This window comes from Cebus imitator, unplaced genomic scaffold (genome assembly GCF_001604975.1).
Source record: "Cebus imitator isolate Cc_AM_T3 unplaced genomic scaffold, Cebus_imitator-1.0 Scaffold419, whole genome shotgun sequence".
Taxonomy (NCBI): Eukaryota; Metazoa; Chordata; class Mammalia; order Primates; family Cebidae; genus Cebus; species Cebus imitator.
This window is the reverse complement of record NW_016107734.1, coordinates 1,480,893-1,499,296: the sequence shown is the minus strand read 5'-3', so window position 1 is coordinate 1,499,296 and position 18,404 is coordinate 1,480,893. Positions and strand designations below refer to the sequence as shown.

At 49.5% G+C, this 18,404-nt stretch overlaps 1 protein-coding gene across 7 annotated transcripts in view; it reads right to left on the bottom strand.

Annotated features, from left to right (window-relative positions):
• Positions 1 to 18,404, bottom strand: part of CALN1 (calneuron 1) — a 623,445-nt gene that overhangs the window by 315,162 nt on the left and 289,879 nt on the right. For all 7 annotated transcript variants that reach the window (XM_017509722.2, XM_017509721.2, XM_037731770.1 and 4 more), the window contains one exon: positions 11,662 to 11,805. In XM_017509722.2, coding sequence (XP_017365211.1) covers positions 11,662 to 11,805 — 144 coding nt within the window. The remainder of the gene's footprint in view (positions 1 to 11,661; positions 11,806 to 18,404) is intronic.

Here is an 18,404-nt window from a genome sequence, read left to right as displayed (position 1 = left end):
GTGAAATTATAAGCTGAAATCACAGACTCATCAAACCTCTTATGTGAAGTTTCAGGTCCTGATTGAAAAGGAGTGGGACCTGAGATTCAGAACAGGAATTTTTTAGGTGGATTTAGAAAACTGATTACCCAAGTCTCCCTTACGTCCTCTCTGACAGCTCACACAGGATCAACTTGAAGTCCGTGAGGACCTGTAATCAACACAGCTAAGGTGGTTGCCTGGATAGGGGATGCGTTTCTTCAACGCCTACTCCCACCGGGTTTCCTTGTCTCTAACCCGGTCAACGTGGCAAATCCCTGTCTCTACTAAAAATATAAAAATCAGCCAGGCGTGGTGGTGCGCACCTGTAATTCCAGCTACTCGTAATCCCAGCACTTTGGGAGGCCAAGGCAGGAGGACCACTTGAGGCCAGGAGTTCAAAGCCAACCTGGCCAAAATGGCAAAACCCCATCTCTACTAAAAACACAAAAATTAGCTGGGCATGGTGATGTGCACCTGTAATTCCAGCTACTCGGCTAGAATCAGACTGGCGTATCCCAAGAGGAAACATTCTAGGTCTGATGTGAAAGAACAGAGTTGCAAGATGTTACCCATTTACACCCATTTATATCAGCATACATCCGGGGAACAGGTGTAACAATGGATGCTAGGGTGTTACACCAAAGAAGACAGACTGTAATTTTGATGAGGCTACTCTTATGGAAATAGTTGCACATATTGGAACTTTTATTTTAATATATTGGCTGGAATAGCTAGAAAGGACTCAAAGAGTCTATTGGTCATTGGCTGAAACTTGAATTCAACGTTGTCAATGTCAGTAAGATTGAGATGGCATCCCTTTCCGGGCATGCTGGAGAGGACGGACTTGCTTAGGGAGATAGGAATGGTGGAGAGGAATGTGATGATCTTCCACTACCGTTCCATGTCCCAAGCAAGTCTAAAGAACTCACCCTTCACCAAAACAATGAGAAACCCAAAGACTGTCTTCAGCTCACATCCTCTGCTCTCATACAAGGATATTCTGGAGAGCGGCTAGGGGCTTTCATCCAGCCAAAGGTAACCTCATCAGGACCCCGTGTTTCTAGAAACGATTCTGGAAAGCAATTGGAAGCCAAAACATTCACACATAGGTTTGAAATACCAAGGTATTTATGATTCGGGTGTGTGCATGCGTGTGTGTGTGTGTGTGCGTGTGCGTGTGTGTGTTCAGTTACAGTTTCAATGCCTTGTTGTCACCCGCAGTGATGTATATTCACTAAAATTACAAAAAGAATACTGTATTTAAAAGCAATCTCGTTAAGATCTTAGAGTCATGTGACTCTTACTAGTAGCAGGACCTGTGCAAGCTTCTTGAAACCTTGGTACTTTGTATTTCTCATCTACAAAATGAGAATCCTCACAGTTAGCACTTGTGGCTTTTGTGAGGACTAAGTAAGTTAATAAATAACGTGCTTAGAACAGTCTTTGGCACGCGATGAAAACTGCATGCATAGCTAGTATTACTGTTATCCAGTGTTATTATTGGGGCCCTGGTGAGCATTACATAAGTGTTATTTATCATTAATTTCCCAGTTAAAACTTGCCACAGTAAGATCAAAAGCATGCAGCCATAATTCACTAACACAGAGTGGAATACAAAAAGAGTTTAATGCCAATTATGCTTATTCAGAAATGCAAGCATTTGCAAAGACGTTTTTCTTTAGTTGTTCTTCACCAACACTAGTCACTTTATGAATTACAACCTTTGTGAACTTACAAATCTCCAGGCACTGAGTTCCCTGCAGGAGACTAGGGAAGGGCTTCACTCTCTAGAGAGACCCTCAAGGAAGGAAACATAGTTGGGTTTGCTTTCCATTTGTCAAAGTGTGCCCCAGACCAGGGTATCTCCAACTTCAATGTGTATATGAAACACCCGGGAATCTTGGTAAAAGTAAAATTCTGGGCTAAGCATGGTGGCTCATGCCTGTTAACCCCAGCACTTTGGGAGGCCAAGGTGGGAGGCTGCTTGAGACCAGGAGTTCTACACCAGCCTGGGCGACATAGCAAAGCTTCATTGCTACAAATAATAAAAAATAAAAAGTAGACAGGTAGACAGGCATGGTGACAGAATGCCAGTAGTCCCAGAGACTCGAGAGGCTGAGGCCGGAGGATTGCTGGAGCCCAGGAGACAACACGAATTCCAGCATCTCAGGAGGCTGAGGCTCAAGAATCGCTTGAGCTGGGGGGGGACAGAGGTTGCAGTGAGCTGAGATCATGCCACTGCACTCCAGCCTGGACAGCAAAGCAAGGCTCTACCTTAAAAAAAAAAAAATAGAAGCTACAGGCTCCCAGGCTATACCCTTGGGCCCTTGGAGATTCTGATTCTATCAATCCGTTTTGTTTTGTTTTTCTTTTTTAGAGACAGAGTTTCACGCTGTTGCCCAGGCTGGAGTGCAATGATACAATCATAGCTCACTGCAGCCTCTACCTCCCAGTCTCAAACAATCCTCCTTTCTCAGCCTCCTAGGTAGCTGGGACCACAGGTGCATGCCACCATGCCCAGCTATTTTGTGTGTGGGGGGGATGGGGGTGTGGTGTGGTGTATGTTTTGGTGGAAACGGGGGGAGGCTCACTGTGTTTCCCAGGCTGGTCTCAAACTCCTGGCCTTTCAAAGTGCTGGGACTGCAGCTGTGAGCCACTGCACCTGGCCCTGTTTTTGGTTTTAATGCACACCCCATGTGTTTCTGATGTGTAATCAGGTTTGGGAACCTCACTTCAGGCTGAAGCTCTCCCCCTGGCTTCCCCTCTCACCAGGCAGTTCCATTTTCTGGCCGTCTGTGGGTGAGCATCTTGCCTCACGCACAGGAAAGAAGTGTGTGTTCTCTCTCACCAAAGACCGAATGCAAGTTCCAGCGCATTCTGACCAGCACACTGATGTGTCTGAAGGTGAAATGGAAGCGAGCACCGTTTGGCAGTATAAAAACTGTACACCTTTTCTGTCTCCCACGAGATCGGGAACAAAAACAGAACAGTCACATTAACGTGACGCGTCAGTACAGGACAAATATTCTTAGTGAATGGGTGATTGAAAGGGAAATGGTGGGGACACTGGGGCTGACAATGAGGACACCACCAACTATCTTTCCTGAGACTCAGGCCACGATTTTGTTCCTATGCAGCTCAGCAGCCTGTCTCAAAACACACCAAGAGTGAATCTTGCCCACATAAAAATAAGCAAGTTCACACATAATGGCCCCCAAAAAATCCTCTTTCGATTGCACTGAACTGGATCCACCTATCCAGGCAGTGGCAAACCTTGAAAAAAAATTACAAATGTGTTGAGAAATGAGGATGAATTTCCAAACTCCAACACACTTGCTAGAATTGCACCGGATTTACATCTTTGAGGAGCAGAAGGTAAAAGAAGGGGGAAGAGGGCAAGATCTTCAATGTTTTTGAAAGAAGGATCTTTGTTCTCCTCTCAGAGGAGAGGTGAGTGCGGCTTGGAAGAACAGAGAATTTTCTTAGGAAACATGGTGGGGCTGGTACAAGGACCCTTGTGCTGCGAGAATGTTTCCCGGTTCGATTGTTTCAGGAAATCATTTGCAAAGCTAGCTGGATTCACTCCAGATGACCTAGTAGTGTGGTTGTTGAACCCACTGAAAACGCAGAAAGCAGTCAAATACGCCCCTTAGGTCTTGAGGATGCCAAGCCTTTGTTCCCCAGTAAATGGTGCAGGAAGCGCTAAAGTCATCCCAACAGCTGCTCTGGGGACTACAGAGCTAAGGCAGAGCACATAGGGCCCAGCACAGCCCACAGTGACTTCCAAGAAGCCATTCTTCTCAACTGGCTTCTATAATTCCGCTTTGGCTGGGTGTGATGGCTCATGCCTGTAATCCCAGCACGTGGGGAAGTGAAGGTGGGAGAGTCACTTGAAGCCAGAAGTTTAAGACCAGCCTGGGCTACAAAGTGAGACCCCCCGTGTCTACAAAAAAGATAAACAAAATACAGCTTTGGAGACAATTTTTTGAGTGACTTTTTCTTTTTTTTTTTTTTGAGATGGAGTCTCACTGTGTTGCCCAGGCTGGAATGCAATGGCATGATCTTGGCTCACTGCCACCTCGAACTCCCAGGTTCAAGCGATTCTCCTACCTCAGCCTGCTGAGCATCTGGGATTAAAGGTTTGAGCCCAGGCCCAGCTAATTTTTATATTTTAGTAGAGACAAGAGTTTCACCATATTGGCCAGGCTGGTCTCAAACTCCTGACCTCAAACGATCCGCCTGCCTCAGCCTCCCAAAGTGCTGGGATTACAGGCATGAGCCACTGCACCTGGCCTTTGAGTGACTATTTTATCAACCAGTCCAAGGATGATAGATAACTAATAAGAGGCATAGGAGAGAAGTTGACTCCTGACATGCAAAGGATACCTTGGGAATTGGGCTTAACAGTCTTGAGGAGCCTGGTGGAAAAGAGCTGCAGGCTTCTAGAATCGGGGCTGATGGAGAAATCCTGGCAAGAAAGAAAAAAAAAAGGATCCAGGAAAGGTGAATCTTGGTCCTCAGCTGGTACTTGGTAAAAGTCACCTTAGCTACAGAGGCTGATGAAAGAGAAATGGAACACTGACCACAAGGGAACAAAGATCTGAGTTAAAGTTCCAAGAAAGAACTTTTGCAGTGATGAGCCAAAGAGGAGATCCAGGCATTGCGCAGAAGTTTGGGCTTTTTGTTTATTTAACTCTGAATAGTTCAGGCTGGGCACACTGTCTCACGTCTGTAATCCCAGCACTTTGGGAGGCCAAGGCAGGAGGATCCCTTGAGGCCAGGAGTTTGAGACCAGCCTGGGCAACAGAGTGAGACCCCGTCTCTGCAAAGAATAATGAAAAACCTAGCTGGGTGGGGTGGCACATGCCTGTAGCCCCAGCCATTTGGGAGGCTGAAGTGGGAGGACAGCTTGAGGTCAGGAGTGTGAGACTGTACCGTGTAGTGATTTGCACACGGCCCTCCAGCTTGGGTAACAGAGCAAGGCCCTGTCTCTATAAAAAATAAAATAACTGTGAGCAGTTCAGCCCATTTGACACACACACACACACACACACACACACACACACACACACACTACCACCACTGCGGACAAACTGGCAACAGGCCAGGTGTGCAGTCCCAGACCCTCCTGCCTGCCTTCATTCTGTCTTCTGGAAATGTCTGGCTGGATCCGTGTCCAGGAAATCCAGGCGAGACCCCTAATCCAGGGAGATGACTGTTTCATGAGCAGCCGGCGAGGCACCCCCCGCCCAAGGAGCCACCTAATGAAAACCTCATGTGTCAACTTGGGTTACACAGACAAACCCAGGCGAATTCCAGCCGGGCCCCGTGCCGAAGGTATGACCTCACCGTTGGGCAAAGCGGCAGGGACCCCAGAGAAAGAAGGTTGGTGTGTGGGCCAGACCTGCGTCTAATCACAGCCAGCTGGGATGGATGGAGGCACCACTGCCATCCCTCCCGCTGCTGCCCGACACAGGCTGGGATGGGATAGGAGCCACGGCCATCCTACAGGGAAGAGTACCAAGACCTGCCCCAAACACTCCTGTTTTCTTCCTTTCTTTGGCGTCACCCACATATTAGTTTGGCGCGATTACTTTTGCACCAACCTAATAAAAATCTCTGCCATTCCACGTGTTCCACACCAAAGCGAAACTTAATTAGGTAGGCTGGACTCTCTGGAGGATCCCCAGTTACAGAAGCGAGGAAGGAAGGATATAATTAGAACCTGAGTTTTTTTCTTAACAGAACAGCTTGAGAGGCCCCATTAAGAGAAGGATAATGAAATGCGGTCATTCCGTCCCTAACCAGAACCTGGCACCTGAGAAGCTTCACTCACTGGCCGAGTGAGAGCGGCAGAACACCTTCGAGACAGGCACTTCAGCCTGAGACTGGGCATTTTTCGTTTAGCTCCTTCCACACGTAGGGATTGTGTCCATTTTTGTGGAGGCAATTCCTGTAGCCTGCCCTGCTGCCTCATTTTCATGCACTTTGTACTAAATCTTTTGTAGGCAACAGAACAACACTTCAAGGAGGCTGAGCTTCAGAAATAAATAAATGTGCTTTTACCTGATGGGCCACCATGCAATAGTTGATGACTTGAGTCTTTGTTAAAAGAATGAATAGAAATTCACCGCAAGATTCGCTCATAAGTTCTGCTTTCGGCGTTGGTAGCTGAATATGATGACTTCCAAATAAATTGGTGAAACTTGAAATCTCTTAAACCGCATCACAGATGCCTGAGCCTCAATGAGCGCTTTGAACAATATCAGAAGGCCCGAAGGGACTCCAAGCTCTCATGGAAGCAGGGAGGATTTGCAATAATCTAAAAATTCCCCCATGAACTGGGGTCTGATGAGAGGATATAAAAACAAGCATGAACTTGGGGCTGAAGATGCTTAAATCTTTTTTTTTATTTTTTTTTTCATTTTTGTTTTTTTAGAGATAAGGATCTAGCTCTGTTACTGGGGCTGCAGGGCAGTGGTGTAATCATAGCTCACTACAATCTTGAACTCCTAGGCTCCAGCAATCCTCCTGCCTCAGCCTCCCAAGCAGCTGGGACTACAGACGTGCGCCACCATCACTAGCTAATTTTTTCTACTTTTGTGGAGACAGGGGTCTTATTAAGTTGCCCAGACTGGTCTCAAATTTCTGGCCTTAAGCGATCATCCCACCTTGGCCTCCCAAAGTTCTGGGATTACAAATGTGGGCCAGGCATCCAGCAAGATCCTTAAATCTTACAGGAAGAACTCTCCCACAATTATAAGAATAACTTCTAGACATAACTAGGAATAACTCTCCACAAGAAATATGAGCCCAGTCCATGTATAAAGAAGTTGCTAATTCCATTCACATTTAGTCCATTTGACTAGGTGTTTTGTTTGTTTGTTTTTGGTTTTTTTTGAGATGGAGTCTTGCTTTGCCACCCAGGCTGGAGTGCAGCGGCGCAATCTCAGCTCACTGCAACCTCTGCGTCCTGGGTTCAAGTGATTCTTGTGCCTCAGCCTCCTGAGTAGCTGAGATACAGGCATGGGCTTCCATGCCCGGCTAATTTTTTTTTTTTTGTATTTTTAGTAGAGACGAGATTTCACCATGTTGGTCAGGCTGGTCTCGAACTCCTGACCTCAGATGATCAGCCCGCTGCAGCCTCCCAAAGTGCTGGGATTACAGCAGTGATTGACTACGTTTTATTACAAGAGTTGTGTGAGCAGAATCAAAGACCCAAAGCCTTCTTAGTTCCAGAAACAGAGGTGTAGATCAAGATTTCTTATTTTAAGGAGGAAACCCTTTTTCCTGCAGTTGTATATCTGAAATAATGATGGAAGTCACCGGAAGTGAGATCTTGCTGTAAAAGCTGTGCTTTGCTCCAGCTTTTCAGAAATACCTCTAAAATATAAAGAAAGGTCAAATCAGGCCCACGAAGATACGGTGAGTCACCATCAATCAGAACTGAGAGGACAGGCCGAGAACCGCTCATACGACTGAATACCCTGGATAAAACATCTCTATCCTGAACCAGAAAATAAATGTCTACAGCTGCACTTGGCAGGTGGCCCTACAGTCCAGTCACCATAAGATCACCCTTATTATCATCCTCCCAGCAAGTCCAGGAAGATGACAGGCGGGAACCACGCTCTTGCAACCAGCTTGCAGGCGGAGCAAGCTTCTCCTTATCACGGCCCTGCTCTGTTCCCCCAAAGAGCCTTTCCGCCCATCTCCTCTGCTACTGCTTCTTGGTCTATACTTCATGCTCAATTTGGGCATGCCAAAAGCCCAGCCCTCTGGTGCCCGACGCCTAGAATTGAGCTGCTTTTCAGAGGGGAAGAGAGCGTGTTAACAAACAACAGAAGGAGCCTCTTTCCTGGACCTTCAAGGCAGGATCTAGCTGGTTTGGGATAAAACTTGGATATTTAGAGTAGGGAAGAACCTTACAGATTATCAAATGTAGTCATTTTTCAAAGCTTTCTAAACACTATAAGGGCTGGGTGCGGTGCCTCACGCCTGTAATCCCAGAATTTTGGGAGGACGAGGCAGGCACATCACTTGAGCTCAAAAGTTTGAGACCAGCCCGGCCAACGTGGTGAAACCCCGTCTCTACTAAAAATACAAAAATTAGTCAGGCATGGTGGTGCATGTCTGTAATCCCAGCTACTCAGGAGGCTGAGGCAGGAGAATCACTTGAGTCTGGGAGATGGAGGTTGCAGTGAGCCAAGATCGTGCCACTGCAGTCCAGCCTGGGCGACAGACAGAGTGAGAATCTGTCACAAATAAAAAAAAAAAAAAACACAACAAGGTTATGTTTTTTTTCCAGTGAGGTTGTATGCAGGAACTCAATAAATAGAAACGGGCAGAAAACAAGCTGTGATGTCCACACAGTAGAATAGGAACATGGCCATCAAAAAAAATGAAGTCACAATAAATGCTACAACACGGTGAGCCTTGAAAACACGATAGTAAGTGCAAGAAGCTAGTCACAAAGGAAGGCAAATTCTATGATTCCAGGTATAGGAAATGTCCAGCAGAAGCAACTCTAGAGATGGAAAGTAGAAAAGGGCTTGCGTAGGACTCGGGGAAATACGGGGATTCAGAGATGATGGCTAACAGGTGCGAGGTTTCTTTTTGAAGCAATGAAAATGTTCTAAAATCTGCTGGGCGCGGTGGCTCACGCCTGTAATCCCAGCACTTTGGGAGGCCGAGGCGGGTGGATCACGAGGTCAGGAGATCGAGACCATCCTGGCTAACACAGTGAAACCCCGTCTCTACTAAAAATACAAAAAATTAGCCGGGCGTGGTGGCGCACACCTCTGGTCCCAGCTACTTGGGAGGCTGAGGCAGGAGAATCATTTGAACCCAGGAGGTGAGACCACGCCATTGCTCTGCAGCCGGGGTGACAGAGCGAGACTCTGTCTCAAAACAAAAAAAAAGAAAAAGAAAATGTTATAAAGTGGGTTGTGGCATGCATTGCACATCTGTGAACTGGTCTGGCCTGGCTGACTTGGCAGAGCCTCTACCTACTCCTCCTGGAGGAGCCCACCAGTCACCTGGCTACTGAGACCATCGACACCCTGGCCGGCACTGACAATGAATTTGAGGGTGACATGAAGCTAGCTGGCCATGACTTCAAACTCATTCAGCAGGTGCGGCCCTGGCCACGTGGGAGGCGCAGCAGAGTGTCTAGGTGGCCTCTGAAGGGGCGTAGTGCTTGCTTGCTGAATCCAGACAGGAGGCTCAGAGTGTAGACACCGGTGGCCAGGACCAGATGCTAGGGCTGTAGTTATGGAGCTTCTTGGAAAGCCTTAACCGAAACTCTTCGCTTCTTCAGTAGCTACTTGGAGATGTGAACCAACGTAGGATTGCTGGGCCAACTGGGGGAGAGAGCTGGGTGGAAAACAGGATGCTTTTTAATTTTAATTTAAAAAGTCTTTAAAAAGATTTAAGGATCCTTAACCCCAAGGTTTTGCTTGTTTTCACATTCTCTCATCAGACTCCAGGACATAGGGAAATTTCTAGATTACTGCAAATCCCCCGATTCCATGAGAGCCTGGAGTCCCTTCGGGCCTTACGACGTTGTTCAAAGAGCTCACCGAGGCTCAGGCATCTGGGATTCGGTTTAAGAGACTTCGAGTTTTTGGATTCTACAATCCAAAGACAGGATTCTACTAAGAAGGGCGTGGGCTCATCGGAAGGCCGCCACAGTCACTGGAGAATAAGGGGAAGGCCGTCTCTCGGAAACTTTGGAGAAGATGGAAGTTGAGAAAAGAGAGTGAAGTCTCTGAACAGATCTGGACGATGGGAATGTCCGGACGAAAAGCGGTGACAATGGGAACGACACAGCACCTCCAGCTAAGAAGGCTCCAAAGCCTGCGGGTTACGGTGTCCTCGGGTTAGACCTTCCCAAAGAACGTGGAGGAAGTGAGGCAGCGTGCAGGCTGTGGCTTGCGGGGTGCGGCAGGGGGATAATGCCGTTTTCTTCCTGGAAGCCCCTTCCGTCGGTCTGCCGGGCAGGAGTGGGGACAGTGACTGGCCCAGGGTTAAGTCCAGGATTTGTTTTGTAGGCTGCGTAGGAAACGCTGGTGTGTGAGAAGCAGAGAATCACTGAGTGATTCCCTGGCCAACAGGAAACACCTCAAGTCCAAGCTGGTGGATGAGAATCCCCAGCTCACCAAAGGGACGTACAACGTGTGAGCCTAGGGCTTAGGGGGACAGCGTAATGGGGAGGTGATGGCTAAGAGATGTGGGGTTCCTTTTTGGAGTGATGAAGATGGTTTTTTATTCCTTCAGCTTCTAAGTTCCGTGGTCCGTGTGCAGAGGCGCAGGTTTGTTACGTGGGTAAACGTGTGCCGCGGTGGTCTGCTGCCACATCAACCCCTCACCTGGGCGGTGGTCTGCTGCCACATCAACCCCTCACCTGGGCATGAGGCCCAGCGCCCGTTACGTGGGTAAACGTGGTCTGCTGCCACATCAACCCCTCACCTGGGCAAGAGGCCCAGCACCTGTCAGCTCTTCCTCCTGATGCTCTCCCGCCCCACTCTGACCCCAACAGGCCCCGGTATGTGCTGTCCCCCACCATGTGCTCACTTGCTCTCATCATGCAGCTCCCACTTATAAGTGAGAACGTGCACAGGTATCTCACATGGCAAAAATAAAAAGTGAGAACGTGTGGTGCTTGGCTCTCCGGTCCTGCGTGAGCCTGATGAGGATGACGGCTTCCAGCTCAACTCCACTGCGGTATGTGTTGCACGGATCTGACTCTCATCTGGCCACACTGGGGCCGCACTCCGCACTGCGCCCACTGCTCCCGGCGTCTCCCTGCCCTTCCCCTGCCTCAGCCGCGCTCCTTTCCACCACGGGGCAGTCACCTGTCTCCTTCACTTCCTCCTTCCAGCTGCGTCTGCCATGTCTGTCTGGGCTTGGCTGGCTGCCCCCTGCAGCCCCGCGCTGGTTGACTTTTCCTGAGTGTCACGCAGCCAGAGACACTGAGCGTTAGCCCAAGAGCGCAAGCCCTGGCTCTACTCTAGGCAAGAGCTGGGGCTCCCGTTTGAGGGGTTTTGGTGAACTCACTGCCCCGATTCCTTCCTGCTTCTAGCGTGGAGCTCAGCAAGGTAACTTTTAGATCTGCGTGACATCTACAAAGCATCCGATAAAGAAACAGGAAAGAAAAAACGTCTGTGCATCCACTAAAGACCCCTAATTGTGGACTTTAAATGGTGGCTCTTAGAGTATGTGAATTCTACATCAATAAAACTGTCATTTAATGGAGGAGGAAGAAGAGGAAGGAGAGGAAGAAGAAGGAGGAAGAGGAGGAAGGAGGAGGAGGAGGAGGAGAAAGGGGGAGGAGGAGAAGGACAAGAGGAGGGAGAGAGGGAGGGAGAAGGGGGGGAGGGGAGGGGAGTAGAAGAGAGAAGGTGCTAAGCGTCCCAGCAGCCAGGCCTCTTTCCTCACCCCACCCTAGAATGGTCCAGAAACCATCTCCACAGGCTCCTAGAGCCCTACAGAAAGTTACTGAAACAGCCTGTTCTAGTCCAAGTCTCTGCTCCTCAAACGGAGGCCAAGACCGGAATCCAGTCTCCGGGCTCAAAGTGCAAGGCCCTGCATAAACCCAAGGCCTCAGTGATGAGACAGGGGCGTGTCTCCGGGTCTTACCGTCCATGTCCAAGCGCTGCATGATGATGGCCAGCTCCACCTCGCTTGGCATGTACCCCAAAGAGCGCATGGCCATGCCCAGCTCCTGCTTGGAGATGAAGCCGTTCCCATCCCGGTCCAGAACCCGAAAGGCCTCTCGGATTTCTACAAGGGAAAAGCAAAGAAAGGCCAGTGGTCACACGGCTGGCTTTGTTGCACTGCAGTTATCCGTGCCTGAGAACTTACCCATTCTCAGTAATATCCGTTATCCATCTTCTGAGAACCCCTGACCGCTTTACAGTGATGTGTTAAAGCTCTTTAATCAATAAAAGGAAGGACAGAAGGAGAATGTAGAAAAAGAAAGGAAGCAAAGAAAAGGGAAACAGAAAAAAGGAAACGGAAGGGAGGAGAGGAGAAGGGAAAATGAGAAAGGAAGAGAAAGAAAAGGAAAGGGAGGGAGAAAAAGTGGAAGGTGGAAGGGAGAGTGGAAGAAAGGAGGGGTGGAAGAAAAAGAAGAAAGAAAGAAGGGAGGAGGGAAGGAGGGCGGGAGGGCGGGAGGGAGGGAGGGAGGGCGGGAGGGGGCAGCTGGGCCTGAGCATTCTCCAGCTCTCTAGGAGGCACACAATTAGACAGTGGTCCCAGCAGACAATCATGTTAACCAAGGACACTTTCTGAGCAAAGACGCGGCTTTTGTTTCAGCTGTGAGGAGAAAGCTCCTCTTAACTGCAGTCCTCGGGAGGAAAGGAGACCGCAATTCCCCTCTGCAGACGCATTTCGGATCCCTGCTGCTGTCGGGGCTGTACAGAAAGCTCTTTCAGCCTCACAGGAGGAGAAGAGTTAAGGATCCTGATGTTTTTATTCCATTCTCCTAATTTACAGGTGTTTTGTGGCTATAAACAACCTCAGATCAATAAGAACACCATGAAAACTTAAAAGACACCTTTAATCACTTTGTCCCTAAGCCAGCAGAGAACTTGCCTCTGCGGTCAGTGAGGACTGTTTCACTTGGCAGACAATCTCCTCTCCTCTTCCCCTAAATCTGAGTTGCCCTAAATTCCGCCCAGAGTCCCCTTCTCCAGAGCCACTGCAGCTGTCAGTCCTGATTGGATTTACAACACGGGGAATTGGAGGTTACAGTTGGAAGATGAAAGGTCCATTAATTGTACCTGAGCATGCCAGACCTACGGCAGCTTTGACTTCTCGTCAGTAAACCCAGTGCAACCCCTGATATGTCAGCTGCCATTATTCACCATGCCATGTAACGAGTATTGAATTTCTATCATGTGAGGAGCACAATGTTAATACATACGGAGAAATAAAAATGATCCACTAGGCACTGGGGTTCTCCCACTCAGCCCCAGGCTCCACTCAGGATGGTAAGATGCATGCAGAAACTTTCTATCACTCTTCAGATGCAAACAAGCTACTTGGCTCTGACTCATTTCACTGCCTCACTGAATATCTGACCATGCTCCTGGCACGGTCATTACCCCAAACTTGGTGACTTAAGACAACGGAAATCTATTGTCTCGCAGTCTGGAGACCAGAATTCCAAAGTCAGCATCATTAGATCACAATCAACATTTTAGCAGAGCTGTGCTCCCTGGGAAGACTCTCCGGGGAAATCCATTCGTCTCTTCCAGCTGCCAGAGGCTGCTAGCATTCCTTGGCTTGTGGCCCCATCACGCCAATCTCCACCTTCTCCTCTTCTGTTTGTAAATCTCCCTCTGCCCTGCTCTTATAAGGACACTTGTGTTCGCATTTAGGGACCACTCAAATAATCCAAGATAATCTCCCCATTTCAATATCCTTATCTTCAGCACGTCTTCAAAGATCTTTCTCTAACGTAACATTGGGGGGCTGCTTTTCAGATATCTTTGGGGGGCTGCCTTTCAGATTGCTACACTATTCCATGCAGCGCTTTTGCCTGAAACATCTTCCCTTCTTTCCTTGCCCAAAATTATAACCATCCTTCAAGGCCAAGTGTGGAGGCTAAAGTGACTCCATCTTGGATGTTAATCTGCCATGCTGACTTCTTCTAAACTCTAGTTCTGGGAATGCTTCCTAACCTTCTATTTTATCTACTGTTCCTTGCGTAAGAGCATGTACTTACCATACATCCTGCCCTTAGGCAGATTCCTGCCCTTCCCTACAGTCGTCCCACACATTCCCTCCCTGTGGTATAGAAGTTCTGGGTCTGGCAGGTGATGGCCGGGGAATCCACCATCTTGTCTCACCGCCCCACAAGACACAGACGTAGCTGTGTCCCTATTAAATGTTTCTTTCTGAGAAACAAGATATGTCAGCCTCCTTCTTCAGCCTCTCAACTTCCTTGGACTTTGCGAGTAAGTCTGGATGGACCTGCCCACTGGGAAACACGAACAGGGGTCACGGATTCCACAAAACTGTCTTTGCTCCCCACAGCCAAGTTATCTCCCTTTCTGCTGACGGTTCACAGCGGGTCATTCATTCCTCTCTTGTGACACCGGCATGCTCCCTCTGGAAATACTATGACTGGCTTCTTTTCTGAGCGGTAAGCACCTCCTGCCCTTCCTTCATCTTAGCGCGTTCCCTGCCCACACTGTAGGAGACGCTAGACAGGGGGTGTTGAAGGACTCAAGCGCCTGAATGGGTAAGGATCATATATTAGAAGTCACTGTCAGTATGAATCCAGCATGCTGGATTCCTTCTGTGACAAACCGTGAGCTCCAGCAGCGAGAAGTCCAGCCTGTGCACCGGGACCCCAGGCTCCCAGCCAGGCGTATCAGCTAATTAGGTCTGCGGCCAAACCCTGGAGGCCTCAGTGTGTTCACGCATGAAATGAGCTGTGTGGGCTGCGAGGCTCCCTCGGGTCCCCCAGTCCTTCTTTCTGTGGATCCGCAGACATCGCTGAAGTGTCGAGGTGAAGAACAGAAGCGTGTGTTCTCTGACATACTCTATTCATCTGCCGTCCAACACCTCCTCCCCTTTCCTTCCATCGATGGTGCAGAAACAAAGTTTAGTCCAACCCAAATTCTGAATCAAAGCGCTTGTCTGCATTTGCGCTTTTCTCATCAACGAACTATGCCCAGGTTACCTAAAACAGCCACGTTTTCCTACCAAGGCCCGAGTGCCCTGGGAGGGGCTTGGAGCCACTGCTCAGCTTGAGGTCATGGTGCACCAGGCCCAAGGACACTGGGGTGGAGGACATGGCCTCATGTGGCCTGAGCTCAGATCCCCCATGGCCAAGGATGGAGGAGGCAGAGGCCGGGCCTCCCGGCGTGAGGGTCAGCCCATGAGGCAGTGAGCACCAGCTCTGCCCTGCAAGCTGCTGCAGGCTTCCCCTCAGCCTCAACTTACCCATCTGAAAAAGTGGGTTAGGTCTGAGCTGCCAGCCTCTAAAGCAGCGGGTGTTTACACTGGGGCCGGGACATACCATGCAACAGGAGAGAATGTCAGAGGATGACCGGGTCTGCGGCCGTGGCCACTGGAGAGCCAGCTGTGAGTTAAGCCTCGCTCCTAGTTCTCCGGACCACTCCTTCCCCAGGCATCATCTCCATTTCCCGTTACTTCTACCTCAACCCTGGACTGTGCAGGCCACTGATGTGGCTAGGCAGGGTGGGTCCCTTCCTTTGACAGGCTTGGTCCTGTTCCTGTGGGGTCTCCCTGCATGCCCTGGGTCTTACAGCTGAACGTCAACCTACCTCCTTACACTGGACGACACCCCAGAGGGCCCTGGCTGGGGCTGTTTGAGAACACGGCCTGGAAGTGAGAGGTAAGCACCTTGTGCCCTTCCTTCACCTTAGTTCCCTGCCCACTGCAGGAGGCACTTAGCGAGCTACCAAAGGACTGATGTGTCTGATGGGTAAGGATCATATATTAGCAGTAAATTCATTACCAGTACCAATCCAGCATGCTGAATTCTTTCTGTGACCAGCTGTGGGCTCCAGCCGCGAGAAGCCTGCCCGTGCACCAGGACCCTAGGCCTGACCCTAGGCCTCACGACAGCGGAGCCCACAGACCTCCGAGGTGCCCCACCTTTGAGGCTATTGGATTTACCAAGTCAGACCGTAGACAGAGGTCAGAGGTCACTCCAGTACTTCCCTGCTCTAAAGGGACCTGCTCCTCCGAAGCCTTGCAGGCCTGTGGTTTACTCTGTCTGTAGCCTGTAGCAAGACTGGCATCCTCCAACCAAGCCCAGGACAGGGTCGGCCACACATCAGCTCAGGGTTCTATTTTCTGTGGCATGCAGGTCTTCTTTATTCTGTATTTGCACAGAGGGCTCCTAGTTGCCAGGTAGAGAATTCATGTCAGTGTGTGCGTGTGCATGTGTGTGTGTGCGTCTGTGTGTATGCATGTGTGTCTGTGTGCATCTGTGTGTGCGTGTGGGTGTGCACATGTCTGTGTGCACGTGTCTGTGTGCATGTGTCTGTGTGTGCGCGTGTCTGTGCCTGTGTGCATGTGTGTGCATTTCTGTGTGTCTTTGTGTGCATGTGTGTCTGTGTGTGCACGTCTGTGTGCATGCATGTCTGTGTGCATGTGTCTGTGTGTGTGCGTGTCTGTGCCTGTGTGCATGTGTGTGCATTTCTGTGTGTCTTTGTGTGCATGTGTGTCTGTGTGTGCACATGTCTGTGTGCATGCATGTCTGTGTGCATGTGTCTGTGTGTGCGCGTGTCTGTGCCTGTGTGCATTTCTGTGTGTGTCTTTGTGTGCATGTGTGTCTGGGTGTGTGCATGTCTGTGTATGTGTGTCTGCGTGTCTATGTGTGTGTGCATGTGTGTCTGCATGTCTGTGTGTGTTTGTGTGTCTGTGTGTGCGTCTGTGTGCGTGTCTGTCTGCAGAAGCGGACAAACCTCACTAACCTCTTTTTTTTCTTTTTTCAAAGTAGCAGAAAGGGGAAAAAATCACAAAACTAGAAATCCATAATAGGAACCTCTGGAGGTTGCATCTTTCTAGGGTAAGGAAAACCCAGGCGAACCAGAACTTACAAGAAGGAAACAGGTCTGGCATTCTGGGAGAGACGTGATATGTGCCTCATTTTATGTTTAATAGCAGAACAGGGTGTGACACATATGCCCATAAAACCCGCAGAGACACTGGAGCAGGCAGGATCCCCTGGTTCCAGGAGGACGGCTTGCAGTGCTGAGTGGGCTTTGCCGTTTTCCCACCCTTGGGAGCTGAGGACCACAGACCAAGTTTTCAAGAACAGCCGGTAACGCTGTGCGCTTTTCACTGACATTTATTCGCTCTTTGGGCCGCGGTCTCTGGTGCTTCAGCGCTACGTGAGCACGCGGCGGCGCCTTTGGTCTTTACTTAAACTCGACTCCTCCACCTCGTGAAACGTGCACGTTAGACACCAGTATGCCAATTTTAACCATCTCCAAGATGCCGCTGTGGGCCACAGCCATGCTATCTGCCATGGAGGCAGGAACCTGTCCAACTGTCACTGTGTGGAGCATGAAGGGACACACGGTAGTACGCGTCATCTGAGGGACTCCGGTCTCTGCATGCCTATGGAATAGCCCGGAATCAAAGTCGGCGTTCTTGCAGGGATCTGAGCCTCTCCTCCCTAAAGCAAAGTAGAGAGTCTTGAGCCAAGCACGGACTTGGGAAGAAATGATCCTGTTCTCCAGCCCGAGATTCACTTCTCATTCTGCTGGAAAACTCTTTTTTTTTTCTGAGACAGTCTTGCTCTGTTGCCCAGGCTGAAGTGCAGTGGCGCCATGACAGCTCACTGCAGCCCTGAACGCGTGGGCGCAAGGGAGCCTCCTGCCCTGGCCTCTTGAGTACGCACCATCATGTTTGACTAATTTTTTATTTTTAATATTTCGTAGAGACAGGGTCTCACTGTGTTGGCCAGGCTGGTCTGGAGCTCCCAGCCTCAAGCAAACCTTCTGCCTCAGCCTCCCAAAGTGCTGGGATTACAGGTATGAGCTGGTAACTCTTTTTTTCTTTTCTTTTTTGGGAGACAGAGTCTCACTCTATCACCCAGGCTGGACTGCAGTGGCATGACCCCAGCTCACTGCAACCTCCACCTCCTGGGTCCAAGCGAATTTTCTGCCTCAGCCTAACGAGGAGCTGGGATTACAGACACGTGCCACCACACCAAGCTAATTTTTTGTATTTTTAGTAGAGATGCAGTTTCACCATGTTAGCAAGGCTGGTCCTGAACTCCTGACCTCAGGTGATCCACCTGCCTCGGCCTCCCAAAGTGCTGGGATTAGAGGCAGGAACCACCATGCCAGGCCCTCTTTTTTCTTAAAAAATGTCTGCAGTCACCACAGGTACCGCCTGCACTGGGACCTGGTGTCCTCTGAGAATCAGGCCTCAGCTCCACCATGCTTCCTAATGACACAGCCGATTCCAGGAAGAAACAATGGCAAAAGCAGAGCTACCCCAGGGAGCAGACTCGTTTCTCAGACACTAGCCAGCACTGACATTCGTTGGCTGATGTTCTGGCTTTGAAGAATCAGCTGAAATTTACAGTGCTAACTTGCCACCTCAAACTGGTCATGAAGAAAAATTTCCCCTATCTCAGTATGGGTACGACGCAAAATCTGCTTATTCTCCACAGAAATAGATCTCAGAAATAGAGCTCAGATGTCCGAGTTTGGGACAGGGGTGATTTGAAAGACAGCACTGGAGGGCGGGGCATGGTGGATCTCGCCTGTACTCCTGAGATCAGCAGTTTGAGACCAGCTTGGCCAATATGGTAAAACCCTGGAAAGAAAAGAAAACAGAGAAAGAAAGGGAAGGAAGGGAAGGAAGGGAGGGAGGGAGGGAGG